This window comes from Vidua macroura, chromosome 2 (genome assembly GCF_024509145.1).
Source record: "Vidua macroura isolate BioBank_ID:100142 chromosome 2, ASM2450914v1, whole genome shotgun sequence".
In the NCBI taxonomy this organism is placed as follows: Eukaryota; Metazoa; Chordata; class Aves; order Passeriformes; family Viduidae; genus Vidua; species Vidua macroura.
Window position 1 is genome coordinate 79,117,503 of NC_071572.1, and position 21,854 is coordinate 79,139,356.

At 39.1% G+C, this 21,854-nt stretch overlaps 1 protein-coding gene across 1 annotated transcript in view; it reads left to right on the forward strand.

Annotated features, from left to right (window-relative positions):
• Positions 1-21,854, forward strand: part of DLG2 (discs large MAGUK scaffold protein 2) — a 985,470-nt gene that overhangs the window by 148,837 nt on the left and 814,779 nt on the right. The window contains exon 6 of the mRNA XM_053971598.1: positions 17,661-17,735. Within this exon, the coding sequence (XP_053827573.1) occupies positions 17,661-17,735 (75 nt within the window). The remainder of the gene's footprint in view (positions 1-17,660; positions 17,736-21,854) is intronic.

Consider the following 21,854-nt stretch of genomic DNA (forward strand, 5'->3'; position numbering starts at 1 on the left):
TAACTGAGCTGGTGTGCTTGTGTGGTACCTTGTAGACTTAAGCAAAGGTTGTTTCCAATACTAGAAATTTGTGGATTATTCCTCTTGTCTAAAGCTTTTCCATGGGCTTTATTTCCATTTCTAGATAAATTTCTCTGTTCATTAAATGTTAAAAATCTAAAATTCTATTTTTCTAACATGATTTTGAGTTTCTTGTGTTGTTGTGTTCCCAATTTCCCAATCAGAAAAACTTTTATACCACATGGTAGCATTGTGGTACTTGATAGTTGAAATACAAGAACATATATACTCATTGAAATTTGTCTTTATATTTATGGAAGATTCTATTTCTCCAAAGCAAGGAATTATCAAAAGTTTGATATATGCCCTAAATACTCCTTGAGGAGTTTTGTCTCCATGAGGATGTTGTGAAAATCATGGGATGTAGTTGATCTCATCTCCATTTCACAACATGATTTCTGTTACAAATGGCCAGCTGAACAATGCACTATCCTCCTACTTAGAGTCACTGCAAACCCCAGACTGAATGTTTCTCCGTCAGCAATTCTATGTACTACATTTTCATGCTGTTCATGTACAAAGTGTAGCTGAGAGGAAACTCCGAACATTGGCAACTCCATTGCCAACTCTAAGACATTCAGAGCTGTGCGTGGTGTTTTGTACAGTTCTCAGTACCATGGGATAGTTGATAGCAAATGTTTTGGTTTTGTTTCCAGGATCTTGTGGTTTAGTGTGTCAGTTCACTTGAAAGGATCATTTTGTCTGATTTCTTTTTCAAGTGAGCGTGCTTGAGTGTTAGTGGCTGCTATGACAGTGACATCTAGCTATTTGAGTGGCTACATGTTTGAACATATGTGCCAGAGTTTTTCAGTTGCTAATGATCAATTGGTAGTTAGATTAACTTCCCCAGACAGAATGCTCAAGAATGAAAATGACCATTGATGTTGAGAATTGAGACTCACTTCTGGATGTACCGCCCTTAGTACCATGTGATTCTGTTGCAGAGCATCCCAGCCTGCATAAAGCCAGCAGATCATTTGTAACTGAAGCACTTCTGTTTCTTTCAGAGTAAAGGATTTGTGTCAAACAAGAAAACAATTATGGATTTGTATAGGAAATAACAGATAGAAAAAGCATTAGGCAAAAGTTTTAAACTAATGGAGATTGGGGGCCTTTCGAAAGGCTAGCTTGTACGAGGACCTTTGGAGCTGTAAGATGGGTCAAGGACCTCTGCCCCATACTCTGTGATGCTGAAAGGTCATGTCCTACAAGTTATACTGTGCTCTCAGCTTGCCATAGTGCCTTCTCATAGGACCCCAAACTGCTGAACATGTGGTAATGAGACTGCTGGAGAGGTTGCACTGTCTCAGAAGTAGCTTGTTTGGTTTTTCTTCTGGGGCAGTTGCTTGGCTAAAATGGTGCTCTCATGTACTACATAACGGGGTGGTAAAGTGGGACTGTACTTGGGGTAAGAAGGGAGGGAATCCCCTCCACAACTGTGAAGCAGAAACTTTTTTTCTGTGGCTGTTGAGCCTGAGGCCACCATGGCCACTTAGGTGCACAGACCTTGTGGTGAAGGAGTGGACCTGCCTGTCTGCCTTTCCCTGTGCCCATTTTACCATCTACCTTCAGGCTTTGAGAGGCAAGATCTACTTCCCTACAAAAAAGATAATTGTCTATTTCTTCTCATTGGAAAAACTACCAACTGGAGAAATTGGTCAGGACTCCAACATTGATTGTGCTAAATAGCAGTGAAATTTGCCATGCACTGGTGAAGGGAATGATTCGTGTTATAGCTTCTGTCTGAGACTCTCTCTGGCCTCAGGCCAGTTGTAGAGCTGCTGCTCTTAGGGCTGCTGCAGTTAGGAGGGGAAGAATTGCTAATTTGGTGATCTTTAAATTAACACCAGGACTCCTGGGCCTCTGATTCAGCCTGGGAACTACATTAAAATTCTGAGTGACTAAGGTATGCAGAACGTGCTTTCTGAAATTTGTATTAACTTCTCTTTCTGGATGAAGAAGGATTTATTCTGACATTTCATCTGTAATACAGATTTTAACCACATATCCAGGCTCTACAAGATTAGTAGTTTCTTTCTTTTTTTTTTTTTTTTTAGTGTACCGCAAAGCAGCCTTCATAAAGAAACTGTCTCATGAGATTTTTCCCTCGCAGCATATACTTACTCAGATCACTTGAATCCTGCTGTTAACCTACTAAGTAACCAGTTGGGATCCACAGGAACTGGGTTCAAGTGGTATAAGTGAGTTCTGGCTGTAAAGACATAATTTGCCTACTTCATCAATTGCCCTCTTGGCAGAAGTATTTATTTTGTAGATTGTTTGGATGCAATATAGAACCTAAAAAGAAGAAAGAGACTATAACCATCAACAAGTACTCTCTAGTACACAATTTAAGATACATTAGGAGTAAATAAACCTTTCTCTATATTTATAAGAGCATGTGTGTGTTCATGTGTTCTCTGTGTAGGTGAGTAGAGCTCTAAATAGTCACTGGCTAAGTTTTGAAGATGCTGACATTACTAATGCAATGTTAACAGTCTGGTTAGATGCCTCCTTTCTTTATGTCTGCTCCAAAACTTGGAGCCATAGTGCTCTTGTTTTTCATAATCTCTACTCTTTGAATAAAAGAAAATAAACCAGTTACGCTTTAAAAATTTTTTTAGCAATCTATTTTTCTTTATATATTTTGCTTTATAATATTTACGTTTCAAAAGAATTTAAGAAGTGTTTAAAAAGGTGAATAATGAAAAATTTTAAAAAATCAGAATATTTTCTAATGTTTTTAGCTTTTTCAGAAGCTTGCTTTTACAAATATTGAATGCAGCAGGATGTTGCAGGCTCTGGTTCTAAATATAGTGGCCTAATTAAACCCTCTGCTTTGGTTATCCAAGTGGAAGTACCTGGATACAGTGAAGACTTTAATGCCAGAAAGGAGCATTAAATTGTCCAGTGTAGGCTGCATTAAAAGACCATTCAATTTCACCCACTTACCTCATATTATTGGTTTTTGTATGACTTAAAAACAGATACCTTGGTAAAATTAGAGGAGAATGAAGCAGTCAGCTGGACATATGATTTTCACATGGTGATCCACCGAACCACTGGTGTCACAGCAGGAAATAGTTGTTACTCTTCCTATATTAAGGCTTCTCAAGAGTCAGAGCTCATCACAGAGGTTATTTTTTACCACCTAAGTTGACTATGAGCAACTATAAACCATGTCTTTTCACCCCAGATGGCTGCTCCTCAATTTTTGTAGTTTTTGGGTCGAACATTTCTATAGTAGATTTCAGTCAGGATCATATGTACATATAAGAAGGCTGAAAGAACAGAGGAAAAAATAGAACTAAGCAGTATATGACCTCCAGAAATTAGAGCAGAAGGAGGTGTTGCTAATGATTTGAAAATCTTATTCTTGGGGAGAAAAAACGAATGGAAAAAGTATCTAGTTGGAGGAACAAAATTAAGCAGCTCAGCCTCTTTTTGGGATGTGGGATGGGTTGTTAATGGACACGAGGGACTGAATCTTTGAAGAAACACTAGAGACCCATTGACAGTCATCTGTTGCCAGTCATTGTGTGTTAGAAGCTATGACCGGGAGCCCTGGCAATCAAAATCAGCCTGTAGAAGTTTGAAGCTGGGGTCTGTATCCCCAAAAGCATGTCTTCCTTCTGTCTTGGGCTACAGGAGATTATAGGGGTAAAAAGTAGGTGACAGCATTTTAGGGATCAAACTGCTCAATTATGTATTAAGCTTGAGGAGCACATGTGCAAATCCTGCCCTGTTAAATGCTAATTGTCATATTTAATTGGAAGGAGGTGGCAGTCAAAAATTGGAGGAGTGCAGGAGGAAGCTTTTTGGTACACTGAGGGAGCTGGGTGAGTCACGTTCATGTAAGCATCCCCAAAGGGTTGAAACCCTCTCTTTTTCATATAAACTTTAAATAGGATCATGAATTCACTGGGATCATCTCACAAGAGTAGAGTTGCAAGTAGAAGCATTTACAGATCATGCGCTTAGAGACCAATTTCAAAATACATCTCCATATGCCAGTTTCAAGTCTCAGATGAAATTTTACAGCCAAGTCATTAGGTAATTATATGTATGAAATAATTCACACCTTACTAGATAAGCTTGAATCTATCAATTAGAAGAGAACAAACTGTTGGGTGCTTTACATCCAAGTGTTAAAATATCTGCTGATTTTAGAGTTGACTGAATTTACTTTTACCCAATAATGCTTAGAGCACAAGGGTGACTTATGTTGCACCATATTAATGGGTTAATTTCCTCTTAAAGAGATATTTAATTTGTTACTACTTCAAGGATGTTTGGAAGTTTCCTGTTTCATATAATCTATAGTTTAATAAACTTGTCTGACTGTTTGGCTACTGGACCAAACCTCAGTAGGGAGAAAACCTGCAGGTTCCAGCACAGCCTGTAAACTCAAATCAAGTTTGTTTTGTGCACATGCGTTTGCTCAGAGTGAGTTAAAGCCTTCGACACAGTTCTAAGTGCTCTGGAGACTTTCTTTTAAGATGTTGTATCCACAAGGACTTTAAGAGTTGGGGGAGGGTTGATTGCTCTCTGACCACATATCTGATTCACTATGGATTTTGTAATTTTGGTAGCAGTGACCTCATTTTGGCATACTAATATGTGTCATTTACTGAGCGTCTCACTGCTCCAACTATCACGGGAATATTAGGGTTATAACCTGAGTAATTTATGGAAGAGAGATGACTCTTAAATAATCTTTTATTTTATTAAAAACATATTTTAGCTCTGAGTGAGAATGAGAGATCCTCAGCAAAGCACCCAGGGGAGATTGTGCTGTCCAGTGTGTTGAAAAGGTGAATTGTAATGTATGGGTGTCTAGACATTTCCTCTTGTTGCTGTCAACAGTCCAGTTGGCTGTATTTTTTTTTTTTTTTCCAGTGAATAGGAGCATTGATTTTCCTCTCTCTTTGGCCAGAGCTTTCATTTGACATCTTTCCCCTTCTGAGTCTCTTTCTCTCTCCCTCCCTCTTTTTTTTCTTTCTCTCTTCCTCTATCTGGAAGAGAGAGAAGCCCGTAAGAGCTGACAGCAAGCTTTCTAACTCAGAATGATTCATGTAAAACACCTGAAAGTCAAGCTCTGCACCAGCTTCACTGCAAGAAAGGTAGGGCTGTGGGGGCTTAAACAGTCTGTAAAACTCCAAGCAGAACATAGAGAACATGAGATAAATAGATTAAGTCTTTGAATCTGTCAATGATGCAAGAAAAGTTTGGGAGAGAATTTAAAGAGTGTTTAAGCTCTGTTATTAAAGGTGCTTTCTTTTAATTAAAAGTTTGATGTATTTTTCATAGGTGGGGAAAATAAAAGGTTTCCCTACAAAGCTTTGAATAATGTATACAATGTAGGGTTTTTTTTCCACGGGTGGTAAACTATAATTATATCACTATTGTGCTGACAGATCCACGTGCATGTGTAAATATGCAAATCCCGGTTCTTTCCCCTGACTGATTATTTTCTGCTATAGCTAAAGTTCTCTTTATCCAGCTGTTATTTATATTCACTTCCCAAATCCAAATCTGACCCAGTAATTCTGAGCAATTGTAGCTGTGACGCACGAGTTCTCACACACACCTTCATGTTTCAATCGTGCACTTCCAGCAATGTGTGTTTGTAGGAATCATGCTCTTAATAAAACCCCTTACGACCCAAAGCAGTTGTTTTGGCAGAGAAGTGACAGCACTGTGATAGATGGGCCCGATAGTTGTGTGTTTTGTGCTTGCTCTGAGTTAGTAGGGAAGAGGAGGGAGAGAGCAAGTGAAAGGGGGAGGAAAAAAAAAGACAGGGAAGGAGAGAGCGGGAGGGAGAGATTGAGAGAGAGAGAGCGAGAGAGAGGCTGAGAGAGAGAGAGAGAGAGAGAGACTTGGCAAGGGAAATCTTATGGGTATACTGAAACAGCAGATCAGAATTGTGAAACCAGAGCTAGGGCTGAAATGTGATGCTTTTGCTCTTTTGTGCTTGTTGTGGTTCTCATCTTTCCATTTAGAGGGCTGCATACCATTCAACAGCATATTTTGATCTCAGATTGAACAATGCAGCAATCAAGCCTGATAAGCCACCTGGAAGTTTTGCTTGAGACGATTTCTAGTGGGTTTACTGATCCCTGTGAGCATCATGACTGCCTTTAGCATTGTGGAGGAGGACTCGAGTTTCTTATGAGGGCCCCACTTGGAAAAGCCGGCTGTGCAGATTCAAGCCTCCGGTTCTGTTCATGCTATTCAAAAGCCTTTCCTCACCCTTGCTGATTTATTTTTATGATTTACATATACTCCTGTGGAGATTTACAGAATGGATTGTCTGTGCATTGTCACGACCAAGGTAGGACTGGAAACATTGCTGTTCTGTGTACATTTCTCTGCTATTTTTCTGTTCCTGTAATTAAATAGATTGAGCATGTACTATGTCAGGTTGCAAGCTAAAGTGATGAATAAGCTTTGCTTCCACAAGCATTTTGTTCTCTTTATCTGTAGATTATGCAGTTTGTTTCTATATGACTTCCTAAATTATATGTTTTTTACTTATTTTTTACTAGCAGAATGAAAAGGATTTCATATTTTATCTTAGCCTATGCTTGTGTCTATTAATAACTCTAGCAACTAGAGCACTTTCAGAATACATCGTATACTGCACATATTTTCTCAGCTTACCAGTTTATTCTGTAAACTAAAGAATAATAAAGAAAGGGGCATTATATGTGTCCTAGGATTTTAAGGAGGCCAATCAGATGTAGTTTAGATAGTCATGGTGTTTCTGATTGGAGAGATGTAAGTTTCTTGTGGCTTATTGTGGCTTTTTTTTTGGGAAAAAACATACTTTGCCTCTCTAGGCCTGAAAAATAAAAATGCCTAGGTCCCAATTCAGCACTCTTATACTGATTTTAGATCTAGCTGGACTGTTTGGAAACAGTCCTACTAAATAATTTCTTCCGAACATGAATATAGACAATTTCTTTTCCACAACAGCAGTATCAGGCTAAGGACCAGGGTTAGGGACACTTCCCAACCTAAAGATCTGGTGTAGGGATAAGCTGAATTATTCCTTGAGACATCTTCAAACTTATCAAACTAACTTAATATTAAATGCCAGGGCAATGATAAGGGAACTCCCCTTCTGTTGCTACTGGGCAGGCAGCTCAGCGCGTGTTTGCAGCCACCTTTGCACATGGTGGTGGTGGGATTTGTAAGGAGCACTTAGCAGGGGACATCCAGCTTTAGGGTTCAGCAGAGTGCTCCCTGTTCTGCCTTACTTTTGATAAAATTCATCATTCCCACAGGACTTGCAAAATGCCTGGGGTGGCCAGAACACCTGAAGGCTGCACAAATGATAAGGCAAAGCAGGGGTTAGCACTGCTGTCATCACTGCTGTCATTTTTTTGCATCACAGCTGCACAGAATGGGGACACCCATCTATAACATGGAGAAGGGCAGGAAGATATACCCTGGGCACACATGGACAGCAGAGGGGGGGCAGTGGGTGGCCACTGCAGAGAGCAGGGAGTGCAGTGGAGCCATGGAAACATATGCCAGCTGTCATTCCCATCTTGCTGGTGGAGAAACCCATATGGGAAGAGAACAAGAGGTGAATGAGGCCACAGAGGGAGGATAAATTGGAGGAGGCTGTGGCCTCATTCACTTTCTGTTCTTTCCAGGTCCTCCTGGCTCCCACAAACTGTGCTGAATCTGAGACTATGTCCTCAATTAGCCCTGGAGCAGAGCAGGGGCACTTGTGGGTACCTGTTGATGCAATACCATTGAAAAGCGCTCAGCAATGGAGGTGCAGCACTGCTGAACAAAGCTGAGATTCAGGATCATGCTAAACATCAAGTTTTTACATGCCCTAATATTGCTTTCCAGTTCAAAAGGTTGAAAAGAAGAGCTGTGATTAGCTCTACTTCTGGGTGTCTTGTCGTGCAGTAGGGACCTGCAATTGCATTCGTGGTCAGCTAGAGACTTTGGGATGGAGGTGCGTAGAAATTGGATTTAGGGACGGGGAATAAGTCAAGTTTTAAGATGGTATAATTGGAAAAGAACATGTCCCAGTACCTTTTTTTTTAATACGTCAGGAGACATCACTTATTTATTTTATGAATTGGTGCTGAAAGTTTTCCACTGAATATTTTCCCAGAGCCTTCTGGGAAATAACAAACATGGATTCACTGCCAGCTCACTACTGCTGCTGCCTTGAGCAGGACTCCCAACTCCATCTACACACATTTTTCCTTTCATCTTTTTTGTCTCTTGAATCCAACACTGAGTGTCTGAAATGATCTGAAAATCAAGCATGTGAGTGAGCCTCAAATATTCAACTCCAGGTATTTGGTTTTTGCTGCCAATGTTGGTGTTGGAATGAGATACAATGTGAATTGTACATGACTTTCTATTTGCAGGCATGTGGAAACAACATAATATCATATGTAACAGAGCTGAATAATGGCAAAAGTCTAGTTTCAGAACACTTTCATATTGCAACAGCTTGAAACCAAAGAAGTTAGTGATTTGCTCATCTTACTTTGTGCCATATTTAAATAGCTGGACTAGTGTTGTATTGGTCCATAATCTGATTTTACTGGATTAATTTTTATTGGAGTAACTCTCCTTCCTTTAAAGCACTAAATTTTTTTTATCTGTTTATGCCAATTTTCACTAGTATAATAAGAGCAGACCTTTTTCAGAAAAGTTGTTATTTTTAAAAAAATCATTTTGATAAACATGAATTCTACAGAGCAACAGTGTGGTCATTTTTGACCTCAGATCTGTTAATTGTCTTTAATTGCTGTGTTGTTTGTCTGATTTATGCGGATTATTACCATTCCTTGTCTTGAAAAAGTGGGTCTTGATGTCAGAGGGAGTAAATGCATCAGGTTTATTCTTCAGATCTTAAGTAATAAAAAGGAAGTAAAAGATATATACTTTTTAAACTGAAAAAGATGAACACTGTTCAAAGAGTTGACATTTTTAACACTTGGTCATTAGTCTGGAATTTTTTGTATTTTCACATTATAGAAATTGACATAATGTTGTGGTGGAGTGAATGTGCCCTTGTACATTATGTTCAATGGATCTAGAGATCAGGCTTTGAACTTTGTGTGGTAAAACATGGCATCTAATAAAATTAATTTCTTATATACCTTGCCAAATCTTAAATCCTACTGATGTTTTTTCAGCCAAAATGTAAAGTATGTTTAAGATAGATTTCAGATATTAATTTGTACAAATTCTTCCTATTTTTATTTCCTTTGTTTTTCCATGTATTTCTGAACACAGGACTATAGAAATGCTGAATCAGACAAAGACAGCTTCTTATGGTTGTCCTAGTTTATTTTAATTGATCATGTTTCCGGCATAGCATCTTTCCTTTACTGTCACATAAAGCATGTTAATTGGTGGCATTATTTTATCATTAGAAAGAATTCTGTATAAATTAAAGCTTAGGTTGAGCCGCCATCCCAGCGGGAGCACCGTGAGTTTCTGAAAGGGAAGAACATTCTCACTGTGCTTCCCAACAGTTGAAGGCAACGTGCTTTCCTCACCTGTAGGTACCAGCTCTCCTTCTATCCTTCTGCCTTTTACGGACTCATGAATACAACAGGAGCTACCACTAGTGAAAAAGAAAATAAATAGCTCGATGTTTCTCACTGTACAGGGGCTCACTGTAACACGGGTTGCTCCTCTGGAACCCCTAGTTCTTGCTATTAGGTGGTGTAGAAAAGATGTTTAGCTTTCACTGGGGAAAAAGCCCTAGAGACTTTCTGGCACTAGTTGGTAGAAAGGAGAGCTCAGAGGTGGCAACTCTGCAGGCTTAAAACCCAGAAGGCCAATGGCAAGGCTAGCTAAATACCTTCTCTCAGGAGAGAGATTTTAAAACTTCCTGGGCAATCTAGACTAGTGGTTTAGTATCCTTAACATCAGTAACGTCCCTAAGAACTATCAGTGTTGAACTGTTTTGTTTGGGAGTTGTATTTTGAGGTTTGCTTAAGATCTCAGACCTGAATGCTTCTGTGTTTTGAGAAGTTGTACACATAGAAGAGATACCACTTAAATAATCCAAATTTATTCAAGTTCTCAGCACTGAGCACTGGCAGCAGTAGGATTCATGTGTCCCAGAACTGTGTCTTTCCGTTTATAAAACAGAGAATTTGCCTTCAGAACTAGGGAGAGCATTCAGCTTGAACTTGGTTTTTTAGCTACAAAAATAAATTCCTGTCCTCAAAATATTGAAAATTCTGCAACATTTACTTCTTTTTAGAGATTCTTGTTGTTAGCTTCCAGTTGAGATTTACACCAGATTACTCACTAGACAGGTCTTACATTTAATTTGATTGTCACTGACCCCTGTGGAGGAATTAATTGAAAATATGATTATTCACATGACTGGAAAATGGAAAAAAAAATTGTTGGTGGTTTGTTTTGTTTTGGGTTTTTTTGTGTTAATAAAAGGCTAGGTTCGTTCCACTAGTGAAGAAGTTCAGCATTTTGTTTTCATTTTTGAACCTTTTTTACAAATTCTGTGCTAGTCTAGTTTGAAAAATTAACAATCTCCTTTTATGGCTGCCCATCCAACACCTTTTCTAAGAATTTAATTCACACATTTAAAACAATGAAATAAAGACAGAAGGAACCCCCCTTATTTTATATTGGTGCTGGGAAGAAAAGCAGTAAGCTTGTTTATGTTGTTAACCCATCCTAAAGTTGCATGTGTACAATTTTGAATGACAAGGTTGCCAGGAGCCAGCAACATCTGTCTATCCTATTTTCTTCTGCTCATCCAGCCATTTATATGGAACAGGGGACACCACTGTGTGCACTTTAGGCAAAATGCTGAACAGATGTGTGATCAGAACTCACAGTATGTATGATGGTCATGGAAAATAAGAAGTTACAGTGGTCAGTGACAGGACAAACATCTGGCTTATACCCTGGGTGTCCTATGACTTTTCTGTAGGTCTCTCCCACTCCACACACTCATCACCCCATTTTATAGCATGAAGTTATGAGTAAAGCAGAGGAGAGCTACAAAATTTGTCTGGCTAGTTCACTTTGAAACTACATTAAGTATATCATTATAAATCCCTGTTGATTTAGTTGATTAAGTATATCATTATAAATCCCTGTTGATAGTATGCTGTGTTTGGGAAATGTAGGAGCAGGTCTTGTATCCCAGTAGAATACCGTGGATTTTCCAAGTGGTAAGGAAAACATCATTCAGTATTCAACCTACAAAACTGGCTCCCAAAACCAGTTCAGTGATCTGGAGAGTGTTTTTAGGACATGCCTGAAGAATGGAAAAATGTGGAGATGGCACCACTGGGGTGACCTCGCTGTTTGAGCCTCTCTGCTTTAGAGTGGCAGCAGAAGCAGTTCTAAGATGCTCTAGAAGTGCAGAATGGTCCATGAGATCAGGTCATCTGCTGGAGATGAGGAGCAGGTCCACACACTGTGTGCCAGCTGCTGGTCCCACTTTGCAGATTAATCCACTAGAAGGTTCAGATGAATATTGATTATTTGGGCCTGATACTAATGAAAATAGCTAATAGTTAGAATATTTATTTATGCTGAGGTAACTTTGTCGTAGGCCTATTCTCCCATCCCTTCTCCCCTGTATGATTATGTTAATCTGAAAAATACTCAATACAGAGTATTTAAAAAAGGCATATGCTCAAAGAATGAGGTTCAGCTTGTTTTGTGGGACTTCCTGAAAAATAAGCTGTATGTGTCTGAGAGGCTGTAGATCAGTCCCAAAATTATGAAATTATAAAGCTTGATATAGCTACTGAGGTTAACCAATGCCTCAGGTGTTACAAACTAGTATAATCTTATCAAAACTAACAGAGCTGTAGAGAGGATTTGATTTAAATGTAGCTGGTTATGAAAGAAACAAAAAAACCCCACATTTTTTGGACTGCATATTGTTAATAGATCTGGGCAACATTTGTTGTTTTTTCTTTCCAAGACTCCAGGCTTTGAATCATTGCAGTTTAGAGTCATAAACTGGGTAGCTAAGTTTTTTTTTTGTGCTGAATTTCCTGGCCATAACAAACTGAAAACAATGGAAACATAATGATTTCCCCCCCAGAGATTCATATTTAGCAAAAATCAAAATCTTTTTCTATAGTCATTATTAGGTGCTGATGAGCACTTCAAACTGTGGTGTTTTCCTGCCAGACCCTAAAAGTGTAATAGTGCTGAATCCATAAAATTTACATGTAATTTAGTAAAGTCTATTCTAAAGTGGTACTTGAGGACAGCTTTGATGACTGTGGGTTGGCTGCTGGTTAAACTACACAGGCTTAGAAGAGTAGGAAGATCCTTTTCATTGATTACCATTGATCTTAACTGGAGAACATGCTCAGGGATGTTTGACAGATGGGGAGTGTATCTGAGTATTTCACATCTTTATTTACCAATGTTAAATTTTAGAACAAATATTGTGAGCCTCTAGCGTTTGGATTTTAGACATTATGAATGTAAACTGATGAGACACATGTTGTGTTTTCTAGAAAAATAAAATCATTTGGGGGGGGGGAATTTCAAGAAAATTACACAGAACAAACCAATGTGCACTGCATATGTAATGTCTGGTAATTATATCTTGTCAAAAGCTCAACTTTTTCCTCCTTTATTCTTTAGAAATGTGATAATAGTCCCTTTTCCCTTGTAGTTAATTATAAATTTCAGGAAGAATTAAGTCTGTAAAATTTCTTCTTCCCTTCTTCCCCCTCCCTTGGTCTCTATGGCAGCAGCAGGAATGGAAGGGAATTACTTTGATCTCCATTTCTGGGCGACACTTCATTTCTTCTGAGCCCTGACCTTGTTTAGTGCAACTGAAATTTTCAATAGATTTCATTAGATTATAATTTGGTGATTTTAGAGAGATGTCTTTATTGAGACTGGTTATGAGCTATTAAAGGAGAAGGGTGATTTTTTTTTTTTTTTCTTCATAAATCTATGAAGAGCTCTGTAAACTGAGGGCAGAAAATGTTCAATTAACAGCTCAGGCAGATATGTCTGGGGCTCAATACTGCACAGCAGTGGAGAGCTGCAGAGGTGAGGCAAGGTGGAAGAAGACACTGAGCAAGAAAAAGGAAACAAGAGAGCTTGATGCTGCCTCAATAATAGTGCTGCTTAATGATAGCAGAGCTATATACATCCTTAGCAGGTCCTTTTTCTGATATTTGGAGGACCTAGGTGAAGGTGGGAAGATAATTTCCCAGTGCCAAGGTGAGCTGCATTTTTGTGCATTTCGCATAGCTGGAAAAGCAGAAAAGATCTGTCTTGTGGCTCTTTTCTCAACATAAATGTGTATTTCTTTTCTATGTTAATCTGTTTGATACTGCTGTGCAAATTTCTTTCTGTGTCCATTTCTTTCTGTGTCCACCTGATGCAAGACTTCTGGAAAATGAGAAGATATGTGCAGTCAAGGAGAACGGAATGGTTATTTACGAGTGAATCATTAGGCCAGGGGTATGGCCTGGTATGTTGTTATATTTTGCTCAGTCTGAGACCTCTAGTTGAGATCTACAATTTTCATGTCTCCGAAGCATCAGAGAAGGTAATTTGGAAGGATGTGTAGGAGTAGCTGAGAATGTTCCACTGGGATTGACTTCAGCCAATGCTTTTGTTACTAGAGACCTCACTCAAGGATTTGTATACAATTTTTTTTATTTGTATTCCTAGCCATTTCAGTGGATACAAATGGAATATGACCTGTGACTTCTTTTGACTTTCATCAGCAATATCTTCTCAGAGAAAGAATATTGAGTCAGATCTTCGAGAGTCCTGCAGTTCAATGATCCCTGAACCTTTGTATTCCTAAATATCCTCTCTGGATTTTGTTCCATCTTCCTGCAGAGCTAAGATCTGCCTCTGAATGTGTCTCCAGACAGAATCATGTTAATATTTGGCCATCCAAATTTGGTATTGAGATTGGTATTTTATGTATATAAAAATCTGTCCCTGCCTATGAGAAAGTGGCAATAAGATATATCTACTTGCTCTTGAAGTCACTCAACAAAAAAGAGGAGTATTTCCTTGAAATCTTACCCAGAGCTTGCTGAGGTGCAGTTGCATCTCTGTCTCCTGAAACCTCTCTTGTGCAGTGCTACAAAGCTCTCACCTTCCAGTTCAATATTCTGTGTGCAGTTATTTCCCTCTGCAATATTGCTGTGGGCAGTGATGCGCTACCACTCTGCATTGTGTTAATGTATTTCCAAATACATTATACTGATGTTCCTAAATAGTGCTGGTAGCAGTCAGTTATTTTAACACCTGACTGAGAAAAGCATGTAAGAAAAAAGCTTGCTTAAGGGTTGCTTGCTAGGAAGGCAGGTGTTGTGCATGGACTCTGAAGGGCTTGCAGCCTTGTTTTTTTGTTTCCTGAGATTGGAGCCTTTCTGTCAGCTGGTTACCCCTGGGGTCTGCATTTCTGGAGGTTTGATAAACCTATAGGTTTTGGAAGGAATTACATGTGTCAGGGCCTCCAGAGAAGAAACTGCAGAGTCTCTAGCTGATTGTGGTGGTAGCGTCTCTATCTGACTTTTTTATCACTTCATTGCTTCCTGATAAATTGCTGTGCAATTTATCAAGCATTTGAAGTGTCAACCCAGAAAAAAAGCTGTGAATGATGCTGAATTCAGCAATGAGAAGGAAATTATTCTTTTGTGTCCCAAGGTCTCTTTAGACAAAAATTACACAAACTGAAGATCTTATTGTGTATTTTGAAGGCTTTGATTTCAGTAAGCTGTGATAAAGTCTCTGCCTGGATGGCTGTATCTATCAACTGTGTCTATCACTGTTGGAGCTGTCTCAAGGGTGAAGCTTAGTGCAGGAGGCTGAGTATCCTCAAAGAAAAGGGAGTAGAGCAAGACTCTGGAAATCACTCATTAATGAGCTATGGAGAAACAGCCCCTCTCTTTCCATTAAAGATAAAGAAAACTTTTATTGGAACATATTCTCCCAAACATCAGGGCAAGGTATATTTGCATACGACTATTGGCAAACATGAAAAACAAACCTGAGGTTCTTCTGTCCTTCCTTGAGGGCTGTCTGAAGAAAGGCAGTTTTAAACTATGGATTCGCATCACTTTTGAGATTTTTACCTTTTCAGTGTAGTGGTGGGCCAAGGTCTATAGTTTTTTTGCTTACTAAACTCCTAAGCTGAGGAAAATGTTAGCAGTAATAATCAAATTGAATTAATTCCTTCTACAGCTTGTAAATATTTGCCAATGTATTTATTCCTATGCTTACTTGTATTGCCTATGACTGCAGAATACTTTATGTAGTGTTGACTTTTTGGCTATTTTTTAAAATTGGTTTCTCTAGATGTGACATGTTGGAGCTCTTGGCTATTAAAAAACCCTGAGCATTTAGGAAGGAAAGTGTTACCAGCAGCTGATATACAACCTTATATTGAAGACTTATTTCAACTAGGTGAGGGTTTAAGATATGAAAGGTGTGACAAGCATTGTTTTTTACACAAGACAGAAAGAAGTGATCATTCAAATAAGAAATAAGCTGTAATTTTCAAAAATAATCCAACTCTAAATCCCCAAAAAGCTGTAGAAGAAAGGCTCTCAGTCCTTGCCCTTGAACTACATGCATTTTATAGACAGTACCAGTGCAATGTCATGTTACCAGCACAGTAATTCAAATATCCAGCTGTACAAGGCCAAATGCTGCAGGTCACCCTACATCCCAGAGGAACAACCAGCACAGGTCTTGCCCTGAAAAATTGGGAACTCTGTAGAACTGCTGCCTCTGAGCAATTCCCAGTTACTGCTGTGTCTTTGACCTTTGAATATGCACAAGTGCCAGGGGATTCTAGGCCTTGGGACAATTTAGGTATGAATCTCAAAGACAAGAGTACTTGAAGAGAATAAGCCCCTCCTGCTGTGTGATTCAGAACTTTTAATTTGCAAAACTTTTAATTTTTAAGAGGTTAAAAATGTGAGAAGTCTTTTTGAAGAGTCTCCTGACAAAGTTATACATATTTTCCTCTGTAAGATCAGGCTTTTCAATCAGAAAAATGTTTTCAGTCCAAAGCACATTATTAATTTCTTTGCCTTTAACTTGCCTTGGAATAAAGAATGAAAGTGTACAATTGTTAAAGTAAAAAATAATTACTAGTGTTTCTTGACATCTTTTTAATCAGAATTCATTTATAGTTTTATAATTTTGATAGGATTACACTGTTTGCTGTTGCATTCATCCCTTCCTTACAGGAGATAACACACACCTGCAGGATTCTGGTGCCATAGTAGTAGATAGTAGTGACTTTTTCAAATCCTTTTAAACAGGACATTCTAAACTTTCATCTAAAAATACAATGAACCTTGCTTGCTAGCTGTTTTTCTGAATATTTCTTGAAGTTGTCTAATTGAAAATGTTAAAGATAACCAGTGTTAAGTTGTGGAGAATACAAAGTTTAATCTGATATCCACATTTTTTCTTTTTTTTTTTTTTTTTTTTTTTACTCATAAAAGTAGTACTGCACTGCTTTAGAAATGTTAACTTTTTGGAGATAAAGAATAAAACACTAGTAGTTTTAAAATAAGACTCAACTGAAAATTGTGTGAAATCTAATCATTAGTGTTTGCAGAGTTTTTTCTCCTTTACTCTCAGCATGGGGAAAAGAAAGGTGCAATGTAGCTGCTTGTGATATATCGGGCTTAAATCAAAATAAAAAGAAGAAAGCTTTTTTTTTTTTCCACTACTTCCAGCTTCAGGAAAATACCTGGTTACGAGAGTCCTCCAATTCAGGGAGCTAAATAATAGTTTGACTCTTATGTGAAATGCTGAGAGTAATGGTGGCAGACACCAGAATTTATTCTGAACTTTTCTTCAGGGAGTCTGACCCAATCTGCTGTGCAATTCATTCTGATGGGCTCCAAACCTTGGCTGAAATGTAATTGAATCACAGCAAATGCAAGGGAAATTACAGGAAGATCGGCCTGAAGGCCTGATGGTTGCATCTTGCACTGCCATGTAGAATGTTAGACTTTAAATTAACCCCTCACTCTTTTTGCTCTGCAAAGTTTCAGGGAACTGCAGGAGTCTTGGGTAACTGCTCAAGTTCTCCAGGGACCCACCTGGGGAGCAAGCAGAACATTCTGCTCAGAAAAGAAACATGCCCTAAAAGTTTGGGTCATACTTACTCTTCCTAGAAAATAGCCCTTATGGATGTTTCAGACTGCATCTATCACTGGGTCAAAGAGGACATAGTGGAAAAAATGCAGCCTGTCATGAAATGGGGGCAAAAAGCCAATCTCTACCTCCTGACTAACGCTCCGCCGTTCTCTGAATGCTCCACTGTGGAGGGAAGGCAGATGGCACATGCTTGGGGTTGAGAGTGGATGTATTTCCATCCACGTAATCCAGAACTTCCATGCAAAATTAATAGACAACTCATGAGGCCTTTTTGGTCCTGAAAACTGCAGATTATTCTTCCTACATGACAGTGGAAAATGACTTTGTGAGGTGTGATGACTACGAGCAAACTCCTAGATGTTCCCTATGGAATTGAGCCCATTGCACCTAGTGATTGCAGCACGTACTGTGTTGTGTATAATGCCCTTTTCACTTATTTGCAGCAGAGCCATGGCAGATGCCCATCTCACAAATGCTCAGTCGAAACACCTGCCTGGATACCCATTCAGCACTCTACCGTAAGTTTGAGCCTTTTAATACAAAGATTTGAGGGACTGAATGGTAAGTCTCTGTGCTTGGAGCAGCCCTGGGCGGGCAAACATAATTAAGGCATTTGAGAAAGAACACTAATGAGTCTTAAGTCTAGACCAAGCTCCTTGGGAAGTCTAAACTGTTGATGTGTTGGGTTGTGGCTTAGCTGTGCTTCTCCAGAAGTTCAGACTCTTTAGGAATTTAATGCATTCAACTTGGAGCAGTGGGGATCAGTGAAAAGCATGGTATAGGGTGATGATGGAGTGCGGAATTACTGTTGATTTTTGTAACTGGGCCCCAGCTGAGTGTGGTGACTGGGAGCCACCCAGATCCAGGTGGTGATGCAGGGAAGAGGAGATGCATCTTTCCTTTTTCACATTCTCATGGAAGAAAGACTGATGATTCCAAGTGCTTTACAGACTATTAAGTGGGAATTTGCCCAGCATAGGTAACAACAGCTTTTGGGATGATGGATAATGAGTAAAACTTGGTCTGCTGAGTTTATAGGAAATTTTTGCTGTAAATGCTTTCCTCCTCTTGCAAATTAGATGACTTCAGTGAGATTTGCTTTTAACTATCAAAGACAGAGTAATATTTGAGAAGAAAAAAACCTAACTGCGGTAAAGTTGACACTGCTTTGATTTATATCTTGTCTGAGCATGCATTGTAGATAGAGCCAAATCTTTGGGTGTTGGAAGTTAGAGGGCTGACTAATAGAGCTATGATGATTTATTGCACCTAAGGAATTGGCAAGATTTCACTGACATTTCCGTTGGCTCTGGACCACAGCATGATGTTGGTCCACAGCTATCAACTTGTCACTTTTTATGAGTAGATGAATGAGAAACAAATTCAAGTTGTCACTCTCCCTCAGTCTCTCACTAATCTTGCAAGTGATTGTAAGCTCTGGGTTTTTGATTGTCTTTATATTATGTTAAAATTATTTATGTTATTGTTTATCTGTATGATGAGACCCGCTTAAAAATATCGATTGAACAGTTGAGCTATCCAGTTTTTTACCAGGTGAGGATCAAGGCCAGTGACTTATTAACTCATTCTAATTATTAGTTTCCATTTTCAAAGACTTTGGACTCACTTTGTGGTGTGGTTTATGTTGTTTTGTGTTTATATTAAGAGGGTTGCAGTATGAGCACAAGAATGGTAATGTGAGGCTTTGAGAACTGGAACTTTTTAATCAGACCTGCAACATCATGACCTGACTTTTTATATAGTGGCTTAAAATGCCTTGGGCATTTTTTAATATACTTGTTTATTAAACCATAAAAAACAAGTGTTTTGAGTATTCTTTGCTTGTCTTTTGTTAGATATCTGTGTCACAAAAAATGGTAAACTGAGGATTGAACTTTGTTGTCTTGCTAAGCATGACAAATTGTCTAAGATCAGAATAACTTCAGGTGTTATTTTTTAAAAAACTGTTACAGTGGAAACTGATATTGGGACCAATACTAGTTGATATCTTAATCAACAACATGACAGTGGGATTGAGTGTACCTCCAGCAAATTTGCAGATAACACCAAGCTGAATGGTGCAGTTGTTATGCTGGAGGGAGGAGATGCCATCCAGAGGGACTGTCACAGGCTAGAGATGTGCACCAATGTGAACCTCATTAAAATTAACAAGGCCAAGTGCAAGGTGCTGCACCTGAGTCAAGATAATCACCAGTGTCAGCACATACTGTGAGATGTGAGATAAATTAATTGAGAGCAGCCCTGAGGAGAAGGATTTGGGGGTACTGGTGGATAAAAAAACTGGACACGAACTGACAATGCACATTCCCAGCCCAGAATGCCAATTGTATCCTGGGCTTCATCCAAAGCAGCGTGGCCAGCAGAGTGAGGGAGGGGATTCTGCCCCTTAGCTCTGCTGTGATGAGACCCCACCTGGAGTGCTGTATCCAGCTCTGGGATCCCAGCTTAAGAAGGATGTGGACCTGTTAGAGCAGGTCTAGAGGGGGCCAAGGAAATGGTCAGAAGGCTGGAACACTTCTTCAGCAAAGACAGTGTCTGTTCGCCCTGGAGAAGAGAGGCCTTATTGTGGCCTTTCCCCATTTAATGGAGGCGTATAAGGAAGACAGGGACAAACTTTTTAGTAGGATCTTTAACGACAAGACAAGGGGTCATGTTTTTAAGCTGAAAGAGGGTAGAGTTAGATTGGATATAAAAAAGGAATTCTTTACTATGAGGTTGGTGAGACACTGAAACAGGTTGCCCAGAGAAGCTGTGGATGCTTCATGCCTGGAAGTGCTCAAGATTAGGCTGTATGAGACTTTGGGCAAGCTGCTCTAGTGAAAGGCATTCCTGCCCATGGGTGGGACTAGGTGGTCTTTTAAGGTCTTTTCTAACCCGGACAATTCTGAGTCTATGAAAAAAAAAAAAAAAACAAAACAACCCAACTTTCTATTAGAATATATTTCATCCATTCACTTGGTTGCTATTTTTTTTTTTTTTGATTCTAGAGTACAACATGTGATCCTTGAGGTAATTGCCTACTTGAAGCTTGTTATTATCTATATTTTTTTCTTGATTGTAGAAGCTGAATGGAGTGAAGGCAAATAAGTTCTAATTCCCAAGTACCTTCTGCTTCTTTTTTATCAAACAGTATTCTACACAGCCAAACAGATTTTTCCATCTGTCTTATCTGTATCACATATTTATAGGCACATTTTACTATACTTGAGTAGACTTATTTTCCTGGGAGACTAATGCAGACAGTTAGAGAAAATTAAATCAGACAGAAATTAACTTCTAAGTGGTCGATATTTTTCCCTATCTTTTTTTCAACAGTGTTTTTTAGCTGACTTGCCTTTATCACAGAAAAATATCTGTGAAACATCAGCATTTTGATAGAAAGCTGATTAATGAAATGAAAACTTCTAGTGACACATCAAAGCATATTGCCTCCTATAAAAGTCTTTTAGGGTAAAAAAAAAAAGCAGACATCTGGCCAGTTGTGACAACTCTATTAGATGACAACAGCATGTGTTTGGATGTCTCTCAACAGTGGTGGAGGGAACAGTGTTGAACAACGAAGAAATAACAAACTGCTAGAAAAAGTATCCTGTTTCATCAATGGTGCTGTCTGTGTCACTGAGGATGGCGTGTGTCTGGGCCCTCCTTTTTCAGCATTTTTTGTAAAAAGCAGTGTTCTCTCTTGGGAGTGCCTTTTGCATCTAATGCAAGAACCAGGAGATCTGGTATCATTGCTGTTATGGAACAGTCTGAATTTTGCCATCCCTAATTTACCATCCTGTTTGAATTTATTGATGAGTCTTTCAGTTAAGATTCTCAATTCTGTTTGGCAACTCACCATCTGCAAAAGAGGCCATAAGTGCATACTGACTTTCTGTGCCTTCACAATGTCCTTAATTAGATTCATTTTGAGTCTGAGAGTTTTAATCAAGGGAATTACCTAAGGGTGGCTTTGTCTGCACTTGCACTTGTAGTCATGTCTTCCAAAGGACTGTAGTGTTTGATATAAAATACTCCAAAAAAAGTTCACTGTACTGCTCTCTATTATACTATCACTCCCTATCACTGTGGCTGCTCACTAGCTAGATAGATCCATTATGTAAAGATAATGAAGTGTCAGAAGCTGCACCTGTGTTGCAAAAACATTTGGGGCTGTCTTTCCTTCTAGCCCACTTGACAGCTTTTCTTGAGCTTGGCATTCAGCACAAACATTCACCTTAGATCACCCTGCAGCATATATAGGATCCCTCTGCATTTCCCTGCTGCATTCTCAGCAGAGCTCTTTGGTCCTCTGTTCTAGCCCAAAAAATCCCTTTTGGGCATCATTTATCATGGAGAAGAAGCAGGAAGGAGCAGTAAAAGGGGTGTGAGCACAAAAGATAAAGGATCTGGCACATGCCTTAAGCAGAGCCTCATTCAGCATCAGATGCCCCCTCAATTTGAAGAGGGGGACAGTGACTTTAAGGGAAGGTGAACCTAAAGAAGGTCCTTGCAGGGTAAATGCAGCAGCTGTATTTGCTGCCATGGCTCATGGACTGCAGATTTACATAGGTGCCAAGCTGCTCTGCAGCTGAACTCTCAGCTGAACTTTTTGAACCCTGCAGCTGAATTTTCTG